The 23,758-nt window shown below is 39.5% G+C and overlaps 2 protein-coding genes across 4 annotated transcripts in view; both read left to right on the top strand.

Annotated features, from left to right (window-relative positions):
* LOC145469724 (mitogen-activated protein kinase kinase kinase 2-like) overlaps positions 1-23,758 on the top strand; it is a 147,933-nt gene that overhangs the window by 18,499 nt on the left and 105,676 nt on the right. For 2 of the 3 annotated variants that reach the window (XM_081453509.1, XM_081453508.1), the window contains exon 22: positions 1,005-3,171. In XM_081453509.1, coding sequence (XP_081309635.1) covers positions 1,005-1,086 — 82 coding nt within the window. In that variant the 3' untranslated portion in view covers positions 1,087-3,171. Of the gene's footprint in view, positions 1-1,004; positions 3,172-23,758 lie in introns of those variants that run through there. The other variant, XR_014042359.1, reaches the window with a different exon arrangement.
* LOC145470892 (regulator of G-protein signaling 7-like) lies at positions 6,682-23,710 on the top strand. Its single transcript, XM_081454773.1, has 17 exons — positions 6,682-7,649; positions 11,421-11,517; positions 11,789-11,839; positions 12,829-12,935; positions 13,620-13,671; positions 14,663-14,727; positions 14,907-14,983; positions 15,800-15,881; positions 16,369-16,449; positions 16,836-16,907; positions 18,286-18,347; positions 19,023-19,136; positions 20,374-20,499; positions 20,725-20,799; positions 21,438-21,549; positions 21,896-21,996; positions 22,486-23,710. The coding sequence occupies exons 1-17, from the start codon at positions 7,542-7,544 to the stop codon at positions 22,538-22,540; spliced, it is 1,437 nt and encodes a 478-aa protein (XP_081310899.1). The 5' UTR covers positions 6,682-7,541; the 3' UTR covers positions 22,541-23,710.

Below are 23,758 nucleotides of genomic sequence, written 5' to 3'. Positions count from 1 at the left end.
ACTCAGTCACGGTTTTTTGGCCACGTACAAAATTACCTTTTAAGCGAAGGAAACCTGAAAATAGTAGTTTACTAAGAAAGAAAACAGCAAAGTGATAATAATAAACCATAATGGAACAAGGATAGTTAAGGATGGAGAAGATTAACACGGATTACAGAACTACGAACTTGAGAATATTAGGCTAACTTTTTCAAGATGCACAAACTGTGACGTAGCTACTTTAAGAATCAACAACAGATCGGTCACATTTATGATGCACCCACGCTGAGAACGCGTTCATTTTGTGCGCACATTATTTTAAGTGCACCTCGTATCGTCACGGAATCAGTCAGAGTATGATATAAAGGCCTCTAAAGATAGCCAGCGTTAGCAGCGATGACAGGGAGTGGAAGAATTTGTAGGGAGGAGCGCAGACAGAGGCAGAAGTCGCAACAGTTGAGTAGGGAAGCAGTGATAGTAGAAGAAACAGTGGCAGTAACAGTGGTCCTGTTCTTGGAAGTGACCACAGTAGTGGTAGCTGTACTGAGTGGTAGATACGCTAGTAGTATTAGAAGCAGTGAAGTATTACGTCGTAACAGAACCAGCAGTTGTACGAGCGAAATACGGAGGTAGAGGCTTTTGGAGAAGCAGGTGAAGTAATACTAGACGCAGCGAAGTTAGGTTTATTTAGTGTTGAAAACAGCAGGTCATGGTAGTGGCCGAAACAGGAACTGGAGGCAGTAGCAAAATGGAGAAGTGCAAAAATCAACAGTAGCGGTAGTGAAGGGGGAACGAGGAAGCAGTTGTGGCAGTGGTAGTGACATCACTGGTAGCAGCAGTAGTAGGGGCAGGACCAGTAGGCAGTGGCAGCGGCAGTAGTGGAAACGGGAGGCAGAAGCAGTAGAAGTAGTGGTAGAAGCCTCCAGAACGTTACAAGCAGTATCGTAGTTACAAGTAGTTGTGCGGGTTTTGCAGTCTTAGTTTTATCCGCAGTGGCTTAGTTATGTTGTTTGCTGGTTTGGTAGGGACTCCACGCAGCGGCCATCCGCAGATAATTTGCTTAACTTCAGCTTCGTTGTAAATTCCGCCGTGACAACGTGCCTATGACGAAATCCGGCAACGAAGGAAGGTAATTGTGGGAAATGTTTCTACATGGGCACCAAGTCGAATGGTCGACTTCATCGCTTCGTTGCATCCTTTTGGACAACTACCAAAGGCAAATCGTAAAGACACCGAGAGGCAAACGTGTTAGAACAATGATGCAGCAATTTCTCACTGAAATTTTCAAAGACTGATTAGAGAAACGTCACGGAGATCAAGACGTCAGCTCGTAGAATTTACAGTCATTATGGCGGAGAAATATGGGATGACTTAAGGTGAACTGTCATCTGACATTTTAATTTAGGAGAGTTGATTCTCTGATGGATAATTAATATACGACGTCGTGTTGTAATAATTAGAAATTTTTACTGATCATAGATATTTTAGTGGAGAGTTTACTAAACGTTGAAATGCAATAAATGAAGAACTCTCGCTCGTGAGAAATGATTCAACTAATTTTACTCTTTAGCGTAAAAGGCGAATTTTCCAGCCAAGATTCGTATGGTTTTATTCCCCATACGACAAAATAATTATATACCTGGCCAAGGGACGCTAAGAAGAAGTTTAGAAGTTATTGTACTTGTGATGTTTATAGAAATTATATTCTTCAAAGTCCAGCCCGACGTTTTACTGAAAATCTATCGAAAATTTACCGAAAATTGATCTAGCACACTCGTGAAATGTTCGTTGTGAAAGTCAAAATTTCATTGGCTTCGAGTTCTAATTGGTTAATTGCACTTTTGGGGAAGTTGCTCGGGTACTTTGGATCAGTTTTATGATAGATATTATAGAACTGCATGCTATTTTGCGCTGGACTCTTGAACTCTGCCCGTGTTAAAACAGGGAAATTCCATACCTAGAAAATTGAAGTAAGTAGGAAAATGGCATGAGTTTTTTTCCACACTGCAACAGGCTAGGTTTCTAGTTGATAAGTGGAATCTGCCTCTAGTTGGGCCTATGATCATTTGAGCGTGTGATTTAATCGTGTGTATTATTGTTTTGAAGAAAAATTTTGAAAATGCATGTAAATGAGCGTAAAAAAATTGCGTTTTTATGAAATGTAAATAATTGAGCTTGTCAAGCAGAGCATTTCCGTTGTTAAAATATTTTCTTTTTTACGTGCGATTTTATATTAAAACTCGCTTCAATGAATCACATGCCATAAAAAAGTGTATAAAGTTGTACAATATTGATGTAGATAAAGTTGAGGGTGTAGATAGGTACATTGTAAAGAAATAAATTTGATGGTGTTATATTTCTCAAGCTATGATAAACCCAAGGACGAAGTGTAGAATGTAAAGACAACCTTCTTGGTCCGAATTTCACTGCTGTTTGCTCCGCCTGGGTTAAATTAACGGCTTGGGTTTTTAAAATGCTCTACAAGGTGACTTCAACTTTTACCTCTTTAGTGCTGTTCAATTTTTTTTTCCCATATAGGACTTTTAGAAAATGTTGTGTAGGCTCCCGTACGAGGTCACGGATTACACTAACTGTTAGTACTTGGGAAGAATATTTCTCGTCAAACGGTCTTGTACAGTATTATTAGCTAGCAAAACCAGATAAAATGACTGCTCATTATAATTAGCTTTCATTTGAATGGTCACTAGGGTTTCGTTAGCAGACTTTAAAGTTAGAACCACCTTGCACTGCATTGTAAACAGTACCACGGAATGTATTGCTCAATAGCTTTTATTTGAATGCTTACACTCTAGGGTTTCATACACACACTTTAACGTTAGAACCACCTTACAGCATAATAAACCGTACCACATGGAAGTATTGCTCAATAGTTTTCATTTGAATTGTCACACGCTACTAGAGTTTCATCCACAGGTGGCTTAAGAGTTGAGGTTTTCACTGCTGAACTGGAAACTGAAATGTCACCTTTTAGAAGGCCGGTAATTTTCTCAAATCGTAAGCTGTACTAAAATTAAACTACTAGTTTTGTTTCGTTTTGAAGTCTTATGTGCTATCATATGACTGCTTTCAAGAAATCATTCTGTCCAACCTTGTTTTTGGGTAAATAGCTTGAGATGGTGAAAAAATATTCTTAGTTTAAAGAGAAAACAAGAAATAAACTATTGAAATCAAGTTACCGTCTATTCAATTTGACTTGAATATACATGGTGATATCAATTCTACAGTTAGAGGCTTTGGGCCCGGGTAAAACGCCGCACTTCACATGAGCCGAACCTAATTCAACCAATTAGGTTCATGTAAAGTTCGGCGTCTGACCCAGTTAAGTTCGACTGATTTTATTTGGAGCGGCTGAGGCGTTCTTCGCGCCTGGCCAGCCGTGAATAACGCCTGAAGATCGTCTTTGGGTCAAACGGCGATCTTCACATGAGTCGAACCAAACGCATAACCAAAGGGTTAAAGGCGCCATTTTGACGTTACCTTGAAAAACCACTGAATAAGACCGCTTTTGTTATTTATTTGGTGTAGCAGATCGGTTCGACTGAATTAAGTTCGACGTTTGACTCAAACAGGCGTTCTTTTAATTATTTGAGTCGACCCAAACTGTCATTGGGTTCGGCTCATGTACGCCGTTTGACCCGGGCCTAAGTTGTCAGTAAGGTTCAAAACCATACACGCTTTCCATACTAAGGCGCGGTGGCCTGATGGTTAGTGCGCTCGTCCCCGGATCATGTGGTCCGGGTTCCAGTCCTTGTCGGGGACACTTTGTTGTATTCTTGGGCAAGACACTTGACTCTTCCAGTGCCTCTCTCCACCCAGGAGTACAAATGGGTACCGGCGGTTAACCCTGCGATGGACTAGCATCCCATCCAGGGGGGAGTAGAAATATTCCCAGTCGCTTCATGCTGCTGAAATCGGGATAAGCTTCGGCCTGATGAGCTACTTCATGGCTCGTATGCAGCCTTACCTACCTTTACCTGTCCACACTAGTCTGGATAAATTTGAAAACGCATTTCGGTTTCATCCGGTTTGCGTTCACCGAGAACAGAGGCTGTTACAACGTGAACGAAAGGCCCAAAAATAGAGGAGAAAAAGTTCGTCGTCAAATTTACCCCGGTAAGTATGGACAGGGCGTGGTAATAGATCGCGGCTGCTGTTTCCGAGAGGAGTTTTCAAGCGACCTTGCTCTCCAAGCATGGGTGCACGATGTTCTATTGCTGGTTCATAAATTGTGGGTCGTGGAGCGGGGGAAGGGGAGATTTCGACCTGGTTGTTGAGTTGTAGACAATTTTTTTTACTCATTTTAGCTTACCGTGCTTCCCTTCAGTCGCCGTCCGAGGCGAGAGGCGTAAACTTGAGTGTTCAAACTCGATACTCCAGGCCAGACAGCGCCACATACCGCGGTGAGATTCAGTTGGCACTAAGTAACTGGATTTGATCAAATAGAGATATCAACTTCTTTCCCACACCGCCCCGCACATTTGCCCCGGTAGCCGCACTGGAATTTGACGTCAGCCGGCTGTTGGGCCATTTGAAACCAAAGGAAAAGCGTAGAGGAGAATTAGCCTCGAGGTCATATGGTCAAGCAACACCGTTTTTTGTAACGTGGCAGGGAAAAGAAAGGCTTTCAATAGAATTGTGCTGTGTTTGATGGTAACTAAAAAGTTGTGGTTATCAAAATGTAATCATTTGGATATTTTGATGGTATATATAAAAACAAAACTTTAGTTACTTGGGACGCAGCTGCGTGGGGAAGGACACACGTAAATTTTGGATTGGTGTGTACCGCGAAGGGTCTTCTCGACTCCATCTATGGATCACACTGGGAACAAAATGCCAACACGGGCAAAAATGATACCCTATTTAAGGATCAGGAACCTTAAAAACCAATACCCTATCTCGTGGCACATACCTATATAGCCAATATATGGGAGTAATCCCCCGGCCGGGGCGAATGTTTTTTTTTTCTATCACTCATTTTTGCCATGTTTTCTGTTGTTGCTTCATAAGTAGTTGTCCTTATGCCTTTCACCAAAATAATGACAACCGCATTCCCAGGGTCTCTCATTTTCCCACCACCCTATCTCACTCCGGGAGGGTGGGAAGATAAGAAACCCTGGAAACGAGGTTAAAAAATTCATAGCTTAATTTATATTTTGTTACAAGAAACGTTTGTTTCTTTCGTAGAGGCATTTGATAGCCCCGTATGACCTTTAGGTGAGGCATTTGAACGCAATTTTAGACCGGGGATTGGCAATTTGACTGCCCGGGGGGTTTCCCCGGGAGTGGATGTTGAACTTTCGTATAGCTTACTGGAAAATAAATTCTCAGAGGTTGATAGGTTTCCACAACAAGCACGGGACAATCGTTAATAATATTCTATGAGATAAAATATATACGCCTTTGCACCACACGCGGGGGAGGGTCTTGCTGAAAGAATATCGGCTTTAGATTTCTGCAATAAGCAGGTATCGAGCGCAACTCCAAGATTTGTCCAAAATAGACCAAAGGCCGATATTCTCCTCGTAGCGTTTTGAGCAAGCTTGATGAACAAGACATGATCTTATGATTGAAGAAAAGTGTTGCCTGTCCAATATTTTTGGAAACATTCTTTGCATTGCGAAGTTTCAGCTCAGATGTAGTGCCTTTTGGGTCGCCATTGTAAATGCAAAAAAACAGCCATCTCTTGGAGTCCCCTAAATAAATCAATCAAGTTAAAATAAGAAGTAAATGAAAGTATAAAATAGATTTCATCTTTTTGTCAACGAATCTGCTATAAAATATCAGTGTCAGATGTATGGCATCTTTATTCACCGGCACGTGTCAAGCGAATTTAAATTACGCTTTGGGGGGTGGGGCGGGGGAGAATTAGAGGGCTTTCACTTGAGATTGCGATATTAACTTCGCTAGATTGTAGGACAGTGACGGGACCTTGACGTCAATTGGAGAGCCAATTAGAAAATTTAACTATTATTAAAACTGACTTGTGCCTGAAGGCACATTGAGCAATGTGATTGTGCTTTCGAGATTCGAAAGGGAAGCGAGAAAAAATTCAGGTTTTACAACAGCCGGTTGACTGAAAATTGCAGAACTGATCGTTGAATTCCCGTTATAAGTCAATGTTTTTTTACTTGGATACATCAGTGTGATGGAACGCAAAGAATATGAAACTACCGAGTCGTGGAATAAAAACAGACGATCGTATATATACAGTGCTTTGAAATACATACCACAAGAAAAGGTAAGAATTACTGTTCGCAACGAATATCGACACCAAATAACCAGTTTTCAAAACAATTCAAGCCGCAAAACCAGTCATGTTCTATAGTGAAGTTGGAATGCGTTAATTCCCCACTAAAACGTAAAATGTGTGTCCGGTGCACGTGGAGTTCAAACATGTGGCAATTTAAGTATTGCCTTAGGGTACATACACTCCTCGTTTAGAAGAGTCAGTATTTAACCCATTTCTATACAGAATTTCACGAATGGGGTTAATGAACTCTTCGAAGGCAACACAAGTTTTAACCAAATTCGATAAACCAAAGTTTTCCGGTTTCCGAACAGTGAGTGTTTCAGTTTCTGAATCATAGACATTTGAAGTTTTATTTTGACGGCATTCAAGGTGTCAGTCTTAAATGTCGCAATTTTGAGCAGCTTTGCAACGGAAATTTGCATTGCTTCGGTTTTAAAAACAGACCTCAGTTCTCTTTTTTTTCCATGCATGACCTCTCTTACGAGTTTCAAGTCCTGAGACATCAATTCAAACCTCTCGAACTTCTCTTTCGAATTCCACCTCTACAGGCGCGAATCATAATTTTAGTTCTGTATCAACTGGAAGTGTGTTAAGGTAAAATTTACCGCCCGAGCGAGTTTGTAATGCTGACGTTTTGAGCGTCCGTCCTCTGTCTGACATTTGAAGAAGGTTTCCAAATCGTCCGACGAAAGAAATTTTAATTCCATCAGTAAAATTAACTTTCTTACGCAGGCGTATATTTCTTTCTAAATATTTGTTTTATTCCTCTGTGAAGAGATTTAAAAGTAAGACTCTTTTCTGTTTGTTTAATTAATTCGTCGCTTCAAATTCAATTCCCTTCGTCTGGTCCCTGAACTGGGTCAATTGCCCTGGGGTGACCCCTGGGGGAACTCGTGGTTGAGCAAGCAATTTTTCCCAGGTATCCGCTCGGGTTTATTAGTAAACAAATCGTCCATGTTAGGCAATCTCCTTGCGAGTGATTCGGAAATCTTGTCCTCCTTTTTCACGGCTTTGCGTTTCGAATGAAAATCGACCAACGGACGAGTTCTCCAGTATTGCGAAAGCGAGCTGTTCAATTCACTGGATTGTTTGTTTTGACTAAAGGGCTCTTTGCATATGGATGTGGCCATTGGTCAAAAGTGACCCGCATCGAAGCGAGGGAATTCTTGTCAATATAAAGCCGCGATTTCTTCAGACATTCGTATTTACTTTTGCTGCGAACGCTTTACAACTTAGCCAAGATATGGACCTGGTCATTTCCAATGTTGTTCTGGGAGATCTCTTGGAATGAATGCGGCTCGACTTGAATTGCTTCGCGAATATGGAGGAACGATCGCCATCCGATCGTGACGGCGAACTCGGCGAGGACCAACCGCATCATGCTTCTGTGTGCAAGAAGGTGGGGATTTTTTTCTATGGCAATCGAGGCAGGGATGTGGGAATTTAACTTTATGCTTTAAATAATTTATTGGTCTGATAGCTCGATCGAGGGAAATTTCTACAATTGGCGCGGTGCTGTGTGAAGCACAAACCTGTCTTTTTCATGTTCTCGACTTCGATTCCGGCAGACTCTAAAAATACGCTGCAGAGACGTTATAAAGTCATACCAGAAGAAGGCACGTTAAGTGGCATTTCGTAGTTATTCACGTGTTGTTACCTTGAAAAATGCTTGTGTTTAAAACCTCACTAAATTCTCTTTACATATGAAGAACGGCGAGAGATTTTTTTGGCGGCTCTAAATTTCGAATGCAGCCTTTTGTGAATATTTCGGTTTCCAAGACCATGCATAATCAAATCTTCTATCGTCCTTCAAGAAAAAAAAGCTCTCTTTTGATACTCCATTCTTTGTCCGCAACGCCCGTTCATATCTTACTCAGTTTGTATATTTCCAATTTTTTAAAGATAATTTTTGGATCGTTTGGAAAGGTATGCTTCGATGACCGTATTGAGCAATACATACGGCTGTTTGAAATTGACATGACAGCCTTTTTCACGTTTTCAGCCATCGTTCCTGCAATTGTCTCAATTTTATTTCACTAGAAGTGTTTTATAAATTCATGGAGGACGTCATTAGAATTTTAATCCTTTTCAATTTCCTTCTGACTTTGTAGAAACGTATATAAATACCTTTTGCGTTGCGATACATGTTTTAAAGTGTCGAAGTCGCGCGTACATGCGTATTAAATACTTTGCATATGCGATCCATGTCAGAGGATAAAAGATATTGTTTTGGTTTCGCCAGCTCTCAGCTGTGTGCTTGTTAGGTTAAATCATTATCGTGAATCAAGAACAGCATGATTCAGCTTACAGCAATTCAAACAAACTTTCGCGGAGAAGAAAGGAAAGGATACGACTCATGATCCTTTTCGTTTTCACACATTCGAGAATGGATGATCATTGTTCGTGTTCGATACTTGGCATTCCAATAAACCCGTATTGCAGTGGGTTACAATATATCTTGAGAGTGAATTGGAGTGTTTCAAAATGTTACCAACGCACCGCAAATGTGCCCTTACCATATCAGATCAGAAGGAAAATAAACCACAGATGCAGTCACTTAATTTAAGGATTAAAGTGTCTTTAGTGTGACTTTTTGCAAATCGAATAATCCTTTGTTCTTTGTTGTGGTTGTTTATGAGTTAATTTTATTATGTCATGGTAACTGAGCATTTAACAACCCTATTATAAAAAAGCGAATCTAATCCTTTATTCTCAATGTTTGGGTTAACTGAGGTCCCATGATGTTATTAAATGGTTCAAGTGATCCTGTCCATGAGTCATATGTCAGGCATGTGCCATGCATCAATGAATCAATGGCCCACCATTTACTCTGAATACTGCTCTAGTTGGCCTGAGTAGAACTTCTCTTAATTAACACTTTTTTGTCGCAAATGGGACTCAGGTTAGCTTCAGTACTACCCTTGTCAGCCTGAATACTAGGTCAACCTGAATAACCTGAATGCTCGTGTTAGCTTGTTTAAGGTTAGCTCCATAACTAATTTGACCCATAAGTACTTTGGACTCGGGTTGACTGTCTGTAAAGGCACAGCTCGGCTGGCTCTGAATCTTAGATTGACAAGGCGTTGTAACAGGTCACGTCTCTACAAAGAAGCAATCAAATGAGTTTGGGAGGCAGTAGGGGGGGGGGGGGGGAGAGGAGGGGGAGGAGGAGTGGAAGGCTTGTTTTCTGCAGGGGGAAGGCTCATTTATCAGAATTTGACAATACTACCTTTCTAGAATTATTGTAGAAAATTGATATACATTTCTAAATAAACATTTAGAAATGAATATCGAAAAATTGCAGAATTTAAGTGTTTGATAGATTTCCAGGAGTATATGTAAATATAGCAAGCTGTGAATTGTGAAAGTACAGTAAACAGGTGATGCTGCTTGTGACAACAGCTGTTCATACTGGTTCAAATGAAAACATATTCTATGTTTCTATTGAGTTTTAGTAGAATTCTATCAGGATACTTGTGTAAATGTTGTAGTCTGATTGGCTGAGCTATTTTAGCACTTTTAGCCATTAGTCTGGAGTTCCCACTAGTTGTGGGTCCTTGGCACCCACAGTTCCAAAGAGCTGGGGTTTCCTTTTGTTTTTCAGGGTTCCTTTGCCTATTACTAAAATTTTTGGGATTGCATCCCAAGGATGCACTTTGCTTAAAAACTCTGCGTCCTTTTCATTTTTTGTGCGTATGAGACTCACACCTTTGCATTAATGGGAACTCTGAATTTGTATAACTCTACCAGCATTCTGTCACAATTCAATCTGCACAAGATTCTCCTAAAGCCATTCAAAGGCCAGGTCACTGAGCAAACAAGTGTAAAATTGTCTATTCTACCAAAACAGTTAGATCTTGAGCTCCAGATTTCACTGAGGTGATAGTTGATAATAACTACTTCCTCTATAGAGAAAATGTATTCTACTTCTAAATTAGTGTATACATGTACTGTAACTTATGCAGAATTCAGTGAAATCTCTTGTTTATAAATTGAAATTATGGAGACAAGGATTTTGGCTTGCATATTCTGACAGGGTACTTTCCATCATACAGTTGAACCTCTCCACGACAGCCACCTTGGGGACGGAGGAAAGTGGCTGTTGTAGAGAGGTGGCCGTTAGTGGAGGTTTGACTGTAAATTATTAGATTATCAGCTCGACATGAGGCTCAACATGAGGTGACAGTTGTAATACTGTTCCTATGGTATCCTTTTTAAAACAATATGACTTAATGTACTCACCATGCCTCTCTGTACATGGCAAGATCTATTAACTGGGTGCTGAAAAATTTATTGCTAATAGTAACCCATGTGGTGCACTGTTCAGTAGCATCTGTAGCTTCCAGTCTAGGAGGGAATAGAAATACTACAGACATTAATTATCACAGAATAGGCCCTTTGCACGATCCGGTCACATGGTACAAAATCACACGTGCTGGTGAGCAAGCTGCACAGTGGGACTTCCAAAACAATGCAACTCGTACCAGTCCACCTGGACCTGCCTTTGTTTTGGAAGTCCCACTTGCTCACCAGCATGTGTGATTTTGTACCATGTGACTGGATCATGCAAAGGACCTATTAATGTTGTAGAAACTGGGATAAGTTCTTGCAAGATGAGACATTTTGGGCCAACATGGGCTTTGACCTTTTACCTTTAATGACACAGTTGAACCACCTGTAAGTGACCTCCCAAAATGTCAAGCTTAGGTGGTCGCTTAAGGGAGGTAGTCACTTACAAGAGCTTAGTCCATATAATTTTGGGTCAAAATTTTGCCTCATTAGCATATGGTAACTGAAGAGACTTACTCCATGTTTTAAATGTTTTATTTGTGTGTAAAGTCAATTTCGTGAAAAAAATGGTACTTCCCATTGGAGAAAGGTTTGTCTGTTGTACCAGCCAGGAATGTGATAATGTTACAACACCTTATTATCCAATTTCTGCTCTATTATCTGTCAAGTGGTGGCTTACAGGAGGCTAAAAACAAATGAAAATTTCTAACTTTCAGTTCTAAAAGTGGTCGTGGTTGCTTACACTGTACGAGAGGTGGTCGCTTACAAGAGGTTTCAAATATAGTGATCTGACTTAGACACTTTTGGTATTTTGGAGAGGAGAGGTGGTTGCAACTGGAGGTTCGACTGTATTTGTGTTAACTTTCTTTTTTTCTCTCAGATGGAGAAACTTATTTATCAAATGCAAGATGAAAAATCTGGAGTGCCTATTCGAACAGTAAAGAGTTTTATGTCCAAGATTCCTAGTGTCTTCACAGGTGAGGAAAATGTAGTTGAATTGTGCCCACCTATAAAATTTATATAAAAATTTTACTTTCACACTCTGAGAAGTAAATGGGCTCTTTCTATAGATGGACCCTGGCCTTAAATGTTGGTGCTCCCTGAAAGGATCCTTCTCATATTAGATCTCAAGCCTTCCCATTTTTTGACCCTTCCTTATATGGGCCAATCCTATCAAGGGCCCAAAAATGGACCCTTTCCTTTATTGAATCTCATTGATAGATGAAATGCTATTTTTTTCATATTCAGGTAGTGAGCTTGTGGACTGGGTCATGAGCAATCTTTCTATTGAAGACAGAGGTGAGAGGATTTTGTCATTACTTACAAAACTGAGTTGTAGTATTTCTGTCAGAGTGGGCCATTTTGGAATTTAAATAAAAAGAACAAGATGTTCTCTAGAGCAAAATGTGAGAGGTATTACATTTATATATTATCAGAAATTTGCTTGTTATTAATTAAAAGGTTATAACCTGAGTATCAAAACTGTTTACCTTGTTTCATTTGCCAGTTCTCGAAACATAAACACTCAACATAAATGATCACCTTGAGTTACTTTAAAACAGCAATTTTGGGTATTACAGTCAGCTTTTCTGTAGCTGAACCACTGCAAGGGAAACACTGCTGTAACCTGGACTTTCTTGTCTTGCTTATCCCTTCTGTGTAATTACTGAACTTTCTTTATGATATACACCTCACTAAAATTTCCAATTGGAGCTGCCCACAAGCTTAACCACCGTAGAGAAAGTTGACTGTAAATGTTTTTTTCAGATTTCCAATAGAAGGGTAATTGAAGTAACACTATGTGAAGTCTCAGTCTTAAGCCTCTATAAATTGATCTGATCACCCTGTGTTGTGTTGTACCTCTGTTGCTAAACTTATGACACAAATTCCTGACTCTTCCTGTGATTGAAAGTTGGACACTTGAGGTCAGCACACATGAGGGGACTAGTAAACATAATGTTGAACCTGATGTATATGGGCCCTTGATGGACCTTTTTACAAATGTTGCCCCTTCCCAATTCTCCATTAAAACAAAAAATAAGTCTCATTGTTCAATTAATCTTGCCAAATTTAGTAAATATGCAAAGTTTCATTGAGAATCTGTTACAAACTCATGAAAATATGGGACCCAAACTTGCCATTTTTTTATGCAGAAATGTACGCCAAGGGGCAGCACTTGCTTAGCATCCTTAAAGTGGTCCATTTTCTTGCATGCATTGATTCTGGAAAAATGGTAAATACCCTCAGGGAATGACAAGCAAACTTCTGTTTATTTTATTTTTATCCAGGTGCGGCAGTTCACTTGGCCTCTCTGCTTGCAGCTTATGGTTACATCTTCTCCATTACCGATCACCATTTGATGGTCAAAGATGATGCTTCATATTACAGATTCCAGGTGTGTCTCACCTTACGTCTTTCAGGAAACATTCGCCAAGGGTATATCTTACCCCTGACTGTACTGCTTGAATGTCAGTTGACAGTCTTGACTAGATGTGATCCACAATGCTCATTGTTTTCAAGAATCATGTTTTGAGTCTCAAGATACTTGAAGAATTTTTCCAGAATCTTGATTAAGGATTTTGAAGTTTTGACCCTGGCTTTTTATAATGTTAAATACAACATAACAATAACTTTGAAAAAGACTGATGTTCAGCGGACAATTATACAATAATAGGCCTTGGTTGTTTTAGACTGGGTAAATAAGCAACAGCTTTTTTACTGGTTAACTACGTGCATGTTCTGCCAGCAGCTGCGCAGGACAAACTAAAACATTTCAATGTATATTTTTGACGCTCTCAACTTGATACTCATACATGTACATTTGGCTGTTGTGTTTGTTGAAACTCTGCCACTCAAAGCTGTCAAGCTTTGAGGAGCAAGTTGAGTTGTTCAAGTCATGAAAGTTTCAAATACCTAGGGCTGGCATGGATAATACTCAAATCATCTCCCCTGTCAGGGCTTGAACCCACATGGCTCCATTCCGACCATTAGGTCACTGTGCTCCCATGGTTTCTGCCTGTATTGTGTGTGTATTTTAATACAATCCTTGGTTATTTATTATTGGCATTATTTCTTTCAGACACCATTTTTTTGGTTATCAAATAATTGGGAACCTGAGAATGTAGATTATGGTAGGTTGACTGCATAATTAATGTTAATTGACATTTCCAACATTTTTATCTTGGTCACTAGTAATTTTTGGATGCAGGCGGTGTACAATGTGTAGTCCCATGTAAATTATTGGCTCTGAGAAAACTGTTAGTGGAGCAAATCAACTACTTTGACTTAGTTCTCTTTATTTATTTATTTATTTTTTATTATTTATTTATTTAACTTTGCCGAAATAAAATACCTATATACATCAAAATTTATTAGGCAGGAAGACCACTAAAGCCTTGCCAATTACAATGGATCCCTCTTTAATAAGACTTAAACTAAAACTACATGTACTCATATAAAAACAAGAAGAATCAAAAGGAAACAAAACAAAAGTTCAAATTGCTAGAAACAGTTCAATGGCGGGCACAGAAGAGTCCTTGCTATGTTGCTCCTTGGACAGATTGTTCTTCAGGTTCTTATGTCATCACCATCGTACAGATCTAGGGCCCTATTGTAACATTGAAGTAGTAAACATGTAAATGAGGCTAGAGAGATGTGACTTGTGTGTAACTCAGTGGGCAGAACATTCCATGTACAGCACGTGCGTATGAAAAATGAGTGTTGATTAAGGCATAGGGCTTGCAGCGTTAGTGCTACCCCTCCCCAAGTCGACACCTACACTGTATTCTGGACTCAGTGGTATTGGCAAAAAAGCATTAGACTGTTGGGACGCTAGCCTAGTATAACTCACAAAACAATGTCCCACAGTTATGGTCATGTGGCAAAATCGCCACCTTCTGGCATATTTTGATAGGGCTTCTCTTTACCCTGGAATTTACCAGTATCTCTGACAGATGCATGTATGCAGAAGTTGAATAGAGCCATTCTGTTAATAAAAAGGTGTCTTTTCCAAGAACTCAACTACAGAAATTTCAGGACTTGCAAGATCCTTGACTCTGAAGAACTTCACCTCCGTGTTGCAGTTCAGGAGCTCAATAGATTTCATTTGTCTTCATTTTTCAGCTGTTTATTTGTGTAAAAGGACAATGCAAAATAAGTCTAGACTAGAGCTGGATGACTATGAAGCGGTGAGTAATCTGGAAGTCAAATAATTTTAATATATAAAATAAAAAAAGAATCTTATAGGAAATCAATTGCTAAAAAGACAGAGGAGCATTTCTGTTTTGGGTTTATCGGATCTCATTTTTATATTGAGTAATGTAACTTATATTTTGTGCTGATGCGGTTTCATTGTTCTCCCTCTTAGGAAAATCTAGCCAAGCTACAGAGAACGCTTGCACGGAAGTGGGAATTTATATTTATGCAAGCTGAAGCACAAGCAAAGTGAGTGACAAATTCAGAAATAATAAGGAAAACACAGAACATTTGCAGGTTTCTCTACAGTCATTGGCTGTTGCTCAAGGTCTAGTGGCCTCATGGTTGGTGCGCTGGTCTCCGAATTAAGCAGTCTGGGTTTGAGCCCTGGCCGGGGACATTGTGTTGTGTTCTTGGGCAGGACACTTAATTGACTCTCACTGGGCCTCTCTCCACCCAGGTGTTTAAATGGGTACTGGCAAATTTAATACTGGGGATAGCCCTGTGATGAACTAGCGGTTGTGTTTTCACTAGGACAATTTTAGCTAGATAAGGTCAGAAAAGTCCGGAAATGCAGTGAAAACAGTTCGTCTTGTGTTTAGCGAGTTAAAAATGCACACTGTTTTCACCTAAAAAAAGAAGCAATTTTCTCGCCAATATGACCAGAAATTCATGCCAAGTTATACTACCTCGCGAGATGGTATAACTCATCCTGGTAAGTGCCCCGGCCAATCAAATTCTGCATAGTGACAGATGCCTGCCAAAGAATCCGGCAATAGTATTTACCAGACGTTCGTATCGCAGTTCAGTGTGTGAAACTGAACTTTTAAAACGGTAGCCAAGTTCAGCAGTCCTTCTCATTTATTTTGGTTTACCATTCTAACGGTCCTGTTAGTTTCTCCAGTTCCTCAGCCAGGACCCTACCTATGACACAGCATCGCTGTGCAGAACGAGTTCCTGCATTACAAAATTTTGTCGCATCTTCCTCATTTCTGGGGACGTTAACCGCATCGTCTGGAAGACGATGGGAAAATATGTATACTGATGTCAGCATTGTTCTTACAGGGTTGATAAGAAGAGAGACAAAATGGAAAGACAAATACTAGACAGCCAAGAAAGAGCATTTTGGAATGTTCACAGACCACCGGTAAGAAATCATTAGCATCAATATTTCTCCACCGCATAGTAAGGGATGTCACTAAGGGCTGGCTGTCGGCTAATTTCATTAGCTGAACTGGCTGAAAGAGAACTTAAATCCAACTGCAATTTCACACAAAAGCAAAGACTCAATAGACTTTGGAGCTGCTGGGCTCGGTATTCTCTGAGCTACATCTGTAAGTACCTATTGATGTATCAATATTTATACAATTGTTGTAGAAAAAACTATTCTTTAGTCTGTTCTTTTTGCAAATATGTTGCTTTCCATGCAAAACTAAATCCATTTATGGAGCGTATGCACATGGCAGCCATATTGGTGTTCCAAAACACTGAAACAGTGGCCATGTTGGTGTATCAAACCAGTCCTGTGGGTGTTCAACTCTTTTCTTATATTAACACTTTCTTTAGTTCCAATAAATTTGCATGGCTGCTTGACTTGTGAGTGAATACGCTCTATATATTGTTTTTGTTTTTAGCCAGGTTGTGTGTCTGTGACTGAAATAGACATTAAAAAGGCCTGCAAAGCAGTAGATACATCACCAAGTGTGAAGAGGAAGGTACGCCATGCAATGTACATATTCGTTGCGTTTTTGTCCTTCTGAATTCTGCATATTGTTATTGTAATGTTGCAATGGACTAGTATCCCACTGAGAGGGGAGTAGAAATACTTCTAGTCACTTCTTGCTACAGAAACCAATCACTCCACTCTCTGACAGCTAAGGGAAGCAGTCTGCCAGTTTTCACACAAGTGCATGGTTACAATAATATTATGCATGGGCAGAATATTATTTGCAGCAAAACACATTTTGACAGGTCTATGGATGAGCAGACCATTATTTTGTAAGCAGTTATTTGCAGGTCCTGTAGTGGGCTGTCAGCCAACTAAAAAAAGAAGGGAAAGACACATCAAATGATAATTTGATGATGTACTGCTCTCTCACAGGTTAACCTTTTGGAAGAAGACTCTCCACTATCATTATCCTCCTCGTCTGCACTGGACGGTGTAAAACAAGAGGTACAAGCTGTTAGAATCGCTTATGTTCTAAGTACAGTCCCTAACACCAAGCAGGAGCTAGCTGCACCCATATTATCATACCATTTGCGCAGAAGTGGCTCAAAAAAAGAGTAATTTTTTATTTAAAAGGAGATAAGTACTGTAAGAGTGAAGGCACAAAGTGCTTAGCCCAGAGTCTGATATGTAACCAATAGGCCATTTTCACTGTCTTTGTACAGCATTATACGTATTGGTTTCCCTTAAGTGTTTTTTTTTCTTACTTGAGGTATGAACGTAGTTTAAACATTTTGTTTTGTTTGTCTCCCTCTGGGCCAGAGAATGGACAATGTTGATAATATTGTTGTTTTATGTCGATAATCAAATTATTATATGATGTAATCAGTGTTGTAAGAAATGTTGTCTAGCTAGTAAGGTAATCTGTATGATGATGTCACGTCTTAAAGACAGTGCCTAGTAAATACAGAGGTTTTTGCGCCGGGTTAGGACCACGCCGAAAAAGTAGATCTTTGCAAGGGCCATTGGAATCCACAAAGAAAAATTGGGATAACCACGCATTTTTCCGAGATAATCAGCCTTGAATCTCAGCAAAAATGCCGACATCAGCATTTTCTGAAAAAAGAAGGAAAGGATATTTCTTCACAAATTTTCTTCGAATTCTCCTTTACAAACAGAAAAGCAAACACATTTATAAAGATCTTAAAACTACATGGTAAATGGTAACATAAAATCCATTTTTGGTATGTTTTTAATATAAGCAAAATCGTTGCAACAGCGCTTTTAGCGTCTCTGACAGCCTTCCTCTGATTCAGCCAAAATACAGTCCAAATACCTTTTGCTCACAACCAGAAACTAATCACGTATTGAATAGGCTAGCCACTTCCATTTCATAACATAAAATGTGGGGGTAACCACGCGTTTTTTAAAGTTATTGATCTTTTTTTGAAAACTTTTACGGTGCGTGTTACATTTTTTTCCTGTCACCTCCCCAGTAAGTAAAACATTTGCGTATTTCGCAGTTGTTTTGCGCGCGCACTACGCCATCTGCAGGTACTTGTTTTACAGTTGGATTTCAGTATAATTTTCGCCAGATAACAGCTAGTTTTTCAGCTGGAAGACGTTAACAGTTAGTGGTTAGTGGTATGCTGCTATTTTGGTGTTCCTGGTTTAAGTACGGGTTCATTAAACTTGATTTGGTCACAGCAGAAAATTTTGCAATCTTTTAGTCGTGTACTTGGTAGCGTAGTTGATTGCGTCAATGTCAACCCCAGCGCGCGCGTGGCACTTAAACCATGCCTTGTGTGATGCGCAGAAGGTATGCGCACTAACAAAGGTAGGCACCATCCTTAAAGAGCTAAATTATAGTTTGTGTTTATTCCAGGTGAAAGAATTAAGAGAACAGCTTCATAAGAGACGAATGAAGACTTCACAGGCTTCTGAAAGGTGGGCAACAAATTTTCATCAAATTTACCTAAATCCTTGCTAACAATACACATCTTTATGATCAAATGGTGACAGGGGGATTTTCTGGGCATTTGGGATTCGGACTTTTTTAAACAATACCTCTAGAGTGAGCAGTTCACGTTTTGGCCTGGGATGGACTTGTACCCTACCTAGAAGAAGTAGGAATACTCCAAGATTTGGACTTTCCCTTTTTACCAAGTGTCCTAGTGCCTTTCTAATAGGAAAGCAGGGATGGCACAGTGGTGAGAGCGCTTCGCCTTCCACCAATGTGGCCTTGGTTTGAATTATTTATGTATTGATTGATTGATTGATTGATTTATATTTAATAAATACCTACTTTCTAATGAGCACTTCCCCTTAAGTTCTGTGTACTTAATAAACGCCCATACTCTAACAAGCTTAATATCGTATAGATCGATTTGAAATTACGAAGCCAATTGTGTTATGACTATAGTTTCCTTAATGGTTCAGTTGTCGAGTTAAAGATCTATTGTCGTTCACTTAGGTGCTGTATCACATTCAGATGTTGATATCTAAAAAGAAAAACGCGCACCTTCCGCAATAAGTGATCACTGTCTAATAAGCGCCCTCGCTAGAGTTACCAGAGCTGAATTTTCTCCCCAGGCACTGAATAGATTCTTTCCTTTTTTGCAGTTTTATTCAGAGATGTGAGCAATATGCTGAGTATGATGCATTTATTTGGGCTCCTGATCCGTCCAATCCGTGGGTGTCAGATGATATTACGCTTTGGGAACAAGATAAGAGTTTGTAAGCTATTACAATTATAACATTGAGGTTAAAGATGATTTCCATTCCGTACTGCGCAGTCTCAGCACCAATGTTTGTGAGTCTCACTGGATGGAATGCGAATCGATGTTATTCGTTACTAACTGCATACGTTATCTTTGAGGCATTTTAAATTGTTTTTCCAACAGTTTCTTTGATTTTTACAGCTACGAAGTTGTTTCATCTAGTGATACCAGAAATAATTACAGTTACTGTATTGGCGGTTGGCATGAAACTTTGAATTTACTTCATGTAATCAGTTGCAAAATGGTACATTTTGTGACGTCTTACATGAATCAAAACAGAAAACGTAAACAAACTCTGGAGAGTGCGCAGTACGGACTGGAAATCATCTTTAAGACATTAAGGACGTTTTCTAAACCCAGCTTCCGTTATTCAAAACATGCTCAGAACAAGCGTCAATTTTGATATAATTGTAATGTGTAACTTTCCGGTAACAGTTGCTATTTAACTTTTCTGTTCTGCAGGTCTTACTTCAGCTATTCTCAAACTCTCAAATGAAAAATTCTGTACAACGGAGCTCGAGATAATAGACTAAAAGTCACATCTAAGGCGGGAAAATGATTTGTGTTTAAGATAACGTGGAATTTGAGATAAAAGGGTTCGAGATAGCGAGTTAAGTTGGGTAGTCACGAGCGTTTCACGAGTCTTCCATCTGGGTTGTCACACAACGCTTCCCCTCACCAAGGCCTTGTTCGCACTAGCGACATAATGACATAACGACACAATCGCTTATGTGGGTAACGTGAACATCGACATATAGCAATCAGGAAAGAATCAGTTTTTTTCCTTCTGTCATTATGTTCGTGCTTTTATGTTGCTATTATGTTGTTATGCCAGGATGTTCACACTACAAACATGACGGCCTTCTTATGTCGTAATGTTTACGTCATTATGTCGCTAGTGTAAACTAGGCTTAACTGGGCACGAGCGTTGCCTGACACAACTATAGGCTGCGAAGGTGACCAGAATAACTCATAGCGACTTGAGTACAGCCAAACTATGCGATTTAATGTCAGATAGAAGTGCCTGTGAGTTTGGACGCTTGCTTCTAACATGTGTCTGTTGAACCAATAACTGCTTATCACTTCTTTTCTCTACCTTGATTTGTCTGTGAAGTTCTAGAAATTCTAGGGTGAAAGAATACCTGATCACATCAGTATTTTTGATAATAAATACCTTTCTTATTTTCTTGCAGACATTATGTTCCTCCGAGGCGTGTTAAACAATGGGGATTCTCGTTATCCGAACTTCTTGCTGATCCTTTAGGAAGAAGACATTTTACGCGGTTTTTAGAAAAAGAAATTAGTGCAGAAAATCTAGGGTAAGAAACGTAGTTGTATGCTTAAACAACAACAACAACAACAACAACAACAACAGCATTTAAATGCAACCCCAGGCTTGTTCTGGCCCTCTCTCTTTTACGCAACGCTACACAGCCAGAGGACCAGAACTAGAGTAATACAGGCTCGGAGTGCTTGTGTGAAACGCTTTTTTTCTTTTAGGAAATCAGGTATTAAAGTTTGCACTGGCGTTTTTTTTCTTTCAGATTTTGGTTAGCTTGTGAACAGCTCAAAGCGACACCAATACGACATGTACCAAGTAAAGCTCAGGAAATATTTAAGTAAGTTCCAGTTTTGGTTTTCATTTATTTAACTTCCCCAAACTAGCATACTTAACTTATATACAACAAAAATCATTAGGCTGGGAGACCACTACACTACTACGTCTCAACGGTTTCGAGCATCTGAGCAGTGACAAGAACGGAGAAACATGCACGTGGAGGCAAGCGCGGGAAGACATGTCACCGGTGAAAAGAGCGGGAAAACATTATCCGGTGGAAAGAGCGGGAAAAAGACTTGTATTCGGTGAAAAGAGCGCGAAAATTCGCGTGCGCCAAATCTACACCTGATTGGCTAAAAAGGCAATATGGTTACTATGATAGACTTAAGGTCGCACAAGTTTTTGAATCGATAGACAGTTCGGAAAAACGGAAATGTTTTATTTTAATATACTACTTTTGCACTATATGAGAGGGTTTGAACATAATCCGTGCTAGAGAAGTGGAGAGAGCCACTTGCTCAGAAGTCCGCAAACTCAGACGGATTTCGCTTTAGCTTTTCACTTGAGTGCGAAATTTCGTTACTCTATCTCTGAAGAGCACAGGTTTTAGTTTCGATTACCCAAATCTCGTCTCATTTTTGTTTTAACCAATTCGTTACTGATTCCTTACTGTAAATTTTCTGTCTTTTTTTTTCTCAGTGAATATTTATCTGAAAGTGCAACGTCTCCAATTAACGTTGATTGTAAAACAAGAGAAGAAGTAGAGTTAAATTTAAAACATCCTGGACGATACATGTTTGACGCTGCTCAGGTAAGCATGATCACATGAACGTAATTTTAAAAATAAAACTGAATTATGCTTTCAGATTTTTACAGAGTAATGGTACAAAGTCTCAACTACGCATATGAACACGGACAACTGAACACTACGCAAAAACAGGAGATTCGCGGGAATTGAGGAACCTTCCTTCCACTTGGCGACATGTGCAGCAGAAAAAGTTGATTGGCTATTAAAATTTCGAAATAGTTTGCCCGCAACCCGCGCTGTTTATCCGCGACCCGCGCCTTTTACCCGCGACCCGCTCTGACTAGACACTCCCGTTCTACCTCCACCTCCTCATTATCGTTTAATGAAGTTAGGTTTTGTTCATCCATAGGACCACATTTTCCAGCTGATGAAATCGGACAGCTATCGCCGTTTTATCCGCTGTGACCAGTACAAAGAACTTCTCAAGGCTCCTTCAAACAAACAGAAAAGGTCAGTAACCAAGTAGTGAAGTTCGCAATGTAGTGTGGCGCTTGTTCTGTTTGGTTTACTTGCCGAGTTTAGTGATTGGTTGCGTGAAGAATGCGCTAACCAATTAGCTTTAGCCATTGGTAGCCTTATTTCCGTGAGAGATTGCAAAGAGCTAATCACAGCTTGGTTAAAACGCTTGCAACCGGTGTCTGTTTTGCTCTTTGAATGCGCTATTGAAGACCCTGTGAATTGCACTTAAGTGGTTTTGTGTTAGTTAAGTTCTTAGGAAGCCACCGTAGTAGTCAATAAATTCAGCTATGGAAAAAAGAACTAAATTTTCTGAAGTTCTTATCGCTAGACTAAAGTTTCAGGTTTGAAGGAAATTACTGCATCACCCGTGGCGAGAATTCAAACTTTTTTTGGACTCGGAAATAAGTGGCGTTTTGAGTAATCTCTCGTACAAAACGCCCTGGGCTCTATTAAATGTAATCTCGTTTCTTTCTTTTTCAGTCCACTTCCCACAAAACCACTACAAAATTTGGCGCGGATTGCTGGCAAGACATAACGTCAGTTGTACTGGATATTTATATCTTTGAGAATAGGCTATGAAGAATTAATTCTACCCTCACATAATGGAAAAAGTGATCTGTAGCCTTAGAACGATTTAGAGGAGCAGAACGCAGCGCGAGGAACTCAAAAGGGAGCGCGTTTTTCTTCCCTAAACTGCTTGTTGTGCAGCTCACCCTTACGATCTGATGTCCCTTGTTAGCCTTAGGAGTAAATATCATTTTGTTATTATTGTTTTGAGATGGCTTATTTTTTTTAAACGCTTGCTGGAACCCATAGGACATTTAGTCGCTAAGTAACTTGAAGACTGATCGTAAGAATTTGTTTTCGTAACGATCATTGTTACTTGGTGAATTGTAACGCAACCTGTCATGAGAACGTAGGTGTGTAATTCTAGGTATTTTAGTGGCAAATGGAATGAATATCAAATTTTGTATAGCAGTTGGCCATTTAAATAGTGTTTTGTTCACAGTAAATGATCAAGTTCAAAAATTTTGATGTGAATGGCCAGAGAAAAAGAAACCAGTTGACATGTAGGTGTATTTTCAAAGTAAAAATAATTTTTCAGCTAATTCTTCTAACGCAATGTTTTTTTTCGTTTCCACAACCTTCTAACTGTAAATTCCACGATTCGATGAAACTGTGGCATTTTGTTGATTTAGGAGTTCCTGGTCTTAAACTGTCCTGACTTTTCCGATGATTAAGAAAATACTGTCTAATTTCTTTAAAATTCAGCATGCTATATATAAGGTAGTCATTATGTTGTGCTGTTTCCGTATTTTGTATTTCTGGAGAAGCTTGAAATTGTAAATTCAACGAGTAATTGAAGACTTGCACAGCCGTAATTTGGGTCGTAACGCAACGCTTTTCGTAACGGCATTATGTCACGCAACGTCTCTTGTAAAAGCTCTGTGTCACGATACATGAAACGGGTGTGCGTTCCCCACTAGTTAGGAAATTAATATAAAAAATGTACAATTATAAAAACGTGAATGGAATCATTTGAAACTGTATTAATAGTTATTAATCTATTGAGATTTGACATCACTATCATATAGTAAAGTGATAAATTGGCTATTTAATGGATAAATAGAATTTATTGAATAACACAAAGTGATTTATTGCGAGAAATATTCTTGAAATGAATAAAGACGATTTTCTTTCCAGACCAGCTTTTAAAAACACACTCCATTAGTGTATTTTTTGTTTGGTTGTT

The sequence above is a fragment of the Orbicella franksi genome, chromosome 15, assembly GCF_964199315.1.
Source record: "Orbicella franksi chromosome 15, jaOrbFran1.1, whole genome shotgun sequence".
Classification (NCBI taxonomy): Eukaryota; Metazoa; Cnidaria; class Anthozoa; order Scleractinia; family Merulinidae; genus Orbicella; species Orbicella franksi.
The sequence above is the reverse complement of the archived record's forward strand: the minus strand, read 5'-3'. Positions and strand labels throughout refer to the sequence as shown.

Excerpts from the sequence above, each read along its gene's own strand:
- LOC145470892 (XM_081454773.1), top strand. The coding sequence starts at position 7,542 with ATGCGGCTCGACTTGAATTGCTTCGCGAATATGGAGGAACGATCGCCA. Across the intron at positions 7,650-11,420 it reads ATGCTTCTGTGTGCAAGAAG|ATGGAGAAACTTATTTATCA; the intron begins GTGGGGATTTTT and ends TTTTTCTCTCAG. Across the intron at positions 11,840-12,828 it reads TCTTTCTATTGAAGACAGAG|GTGCGGCAGTTCACTTGGCC; the intron begins GTGAGAGGATTT and ends ATTTTTATCCAG.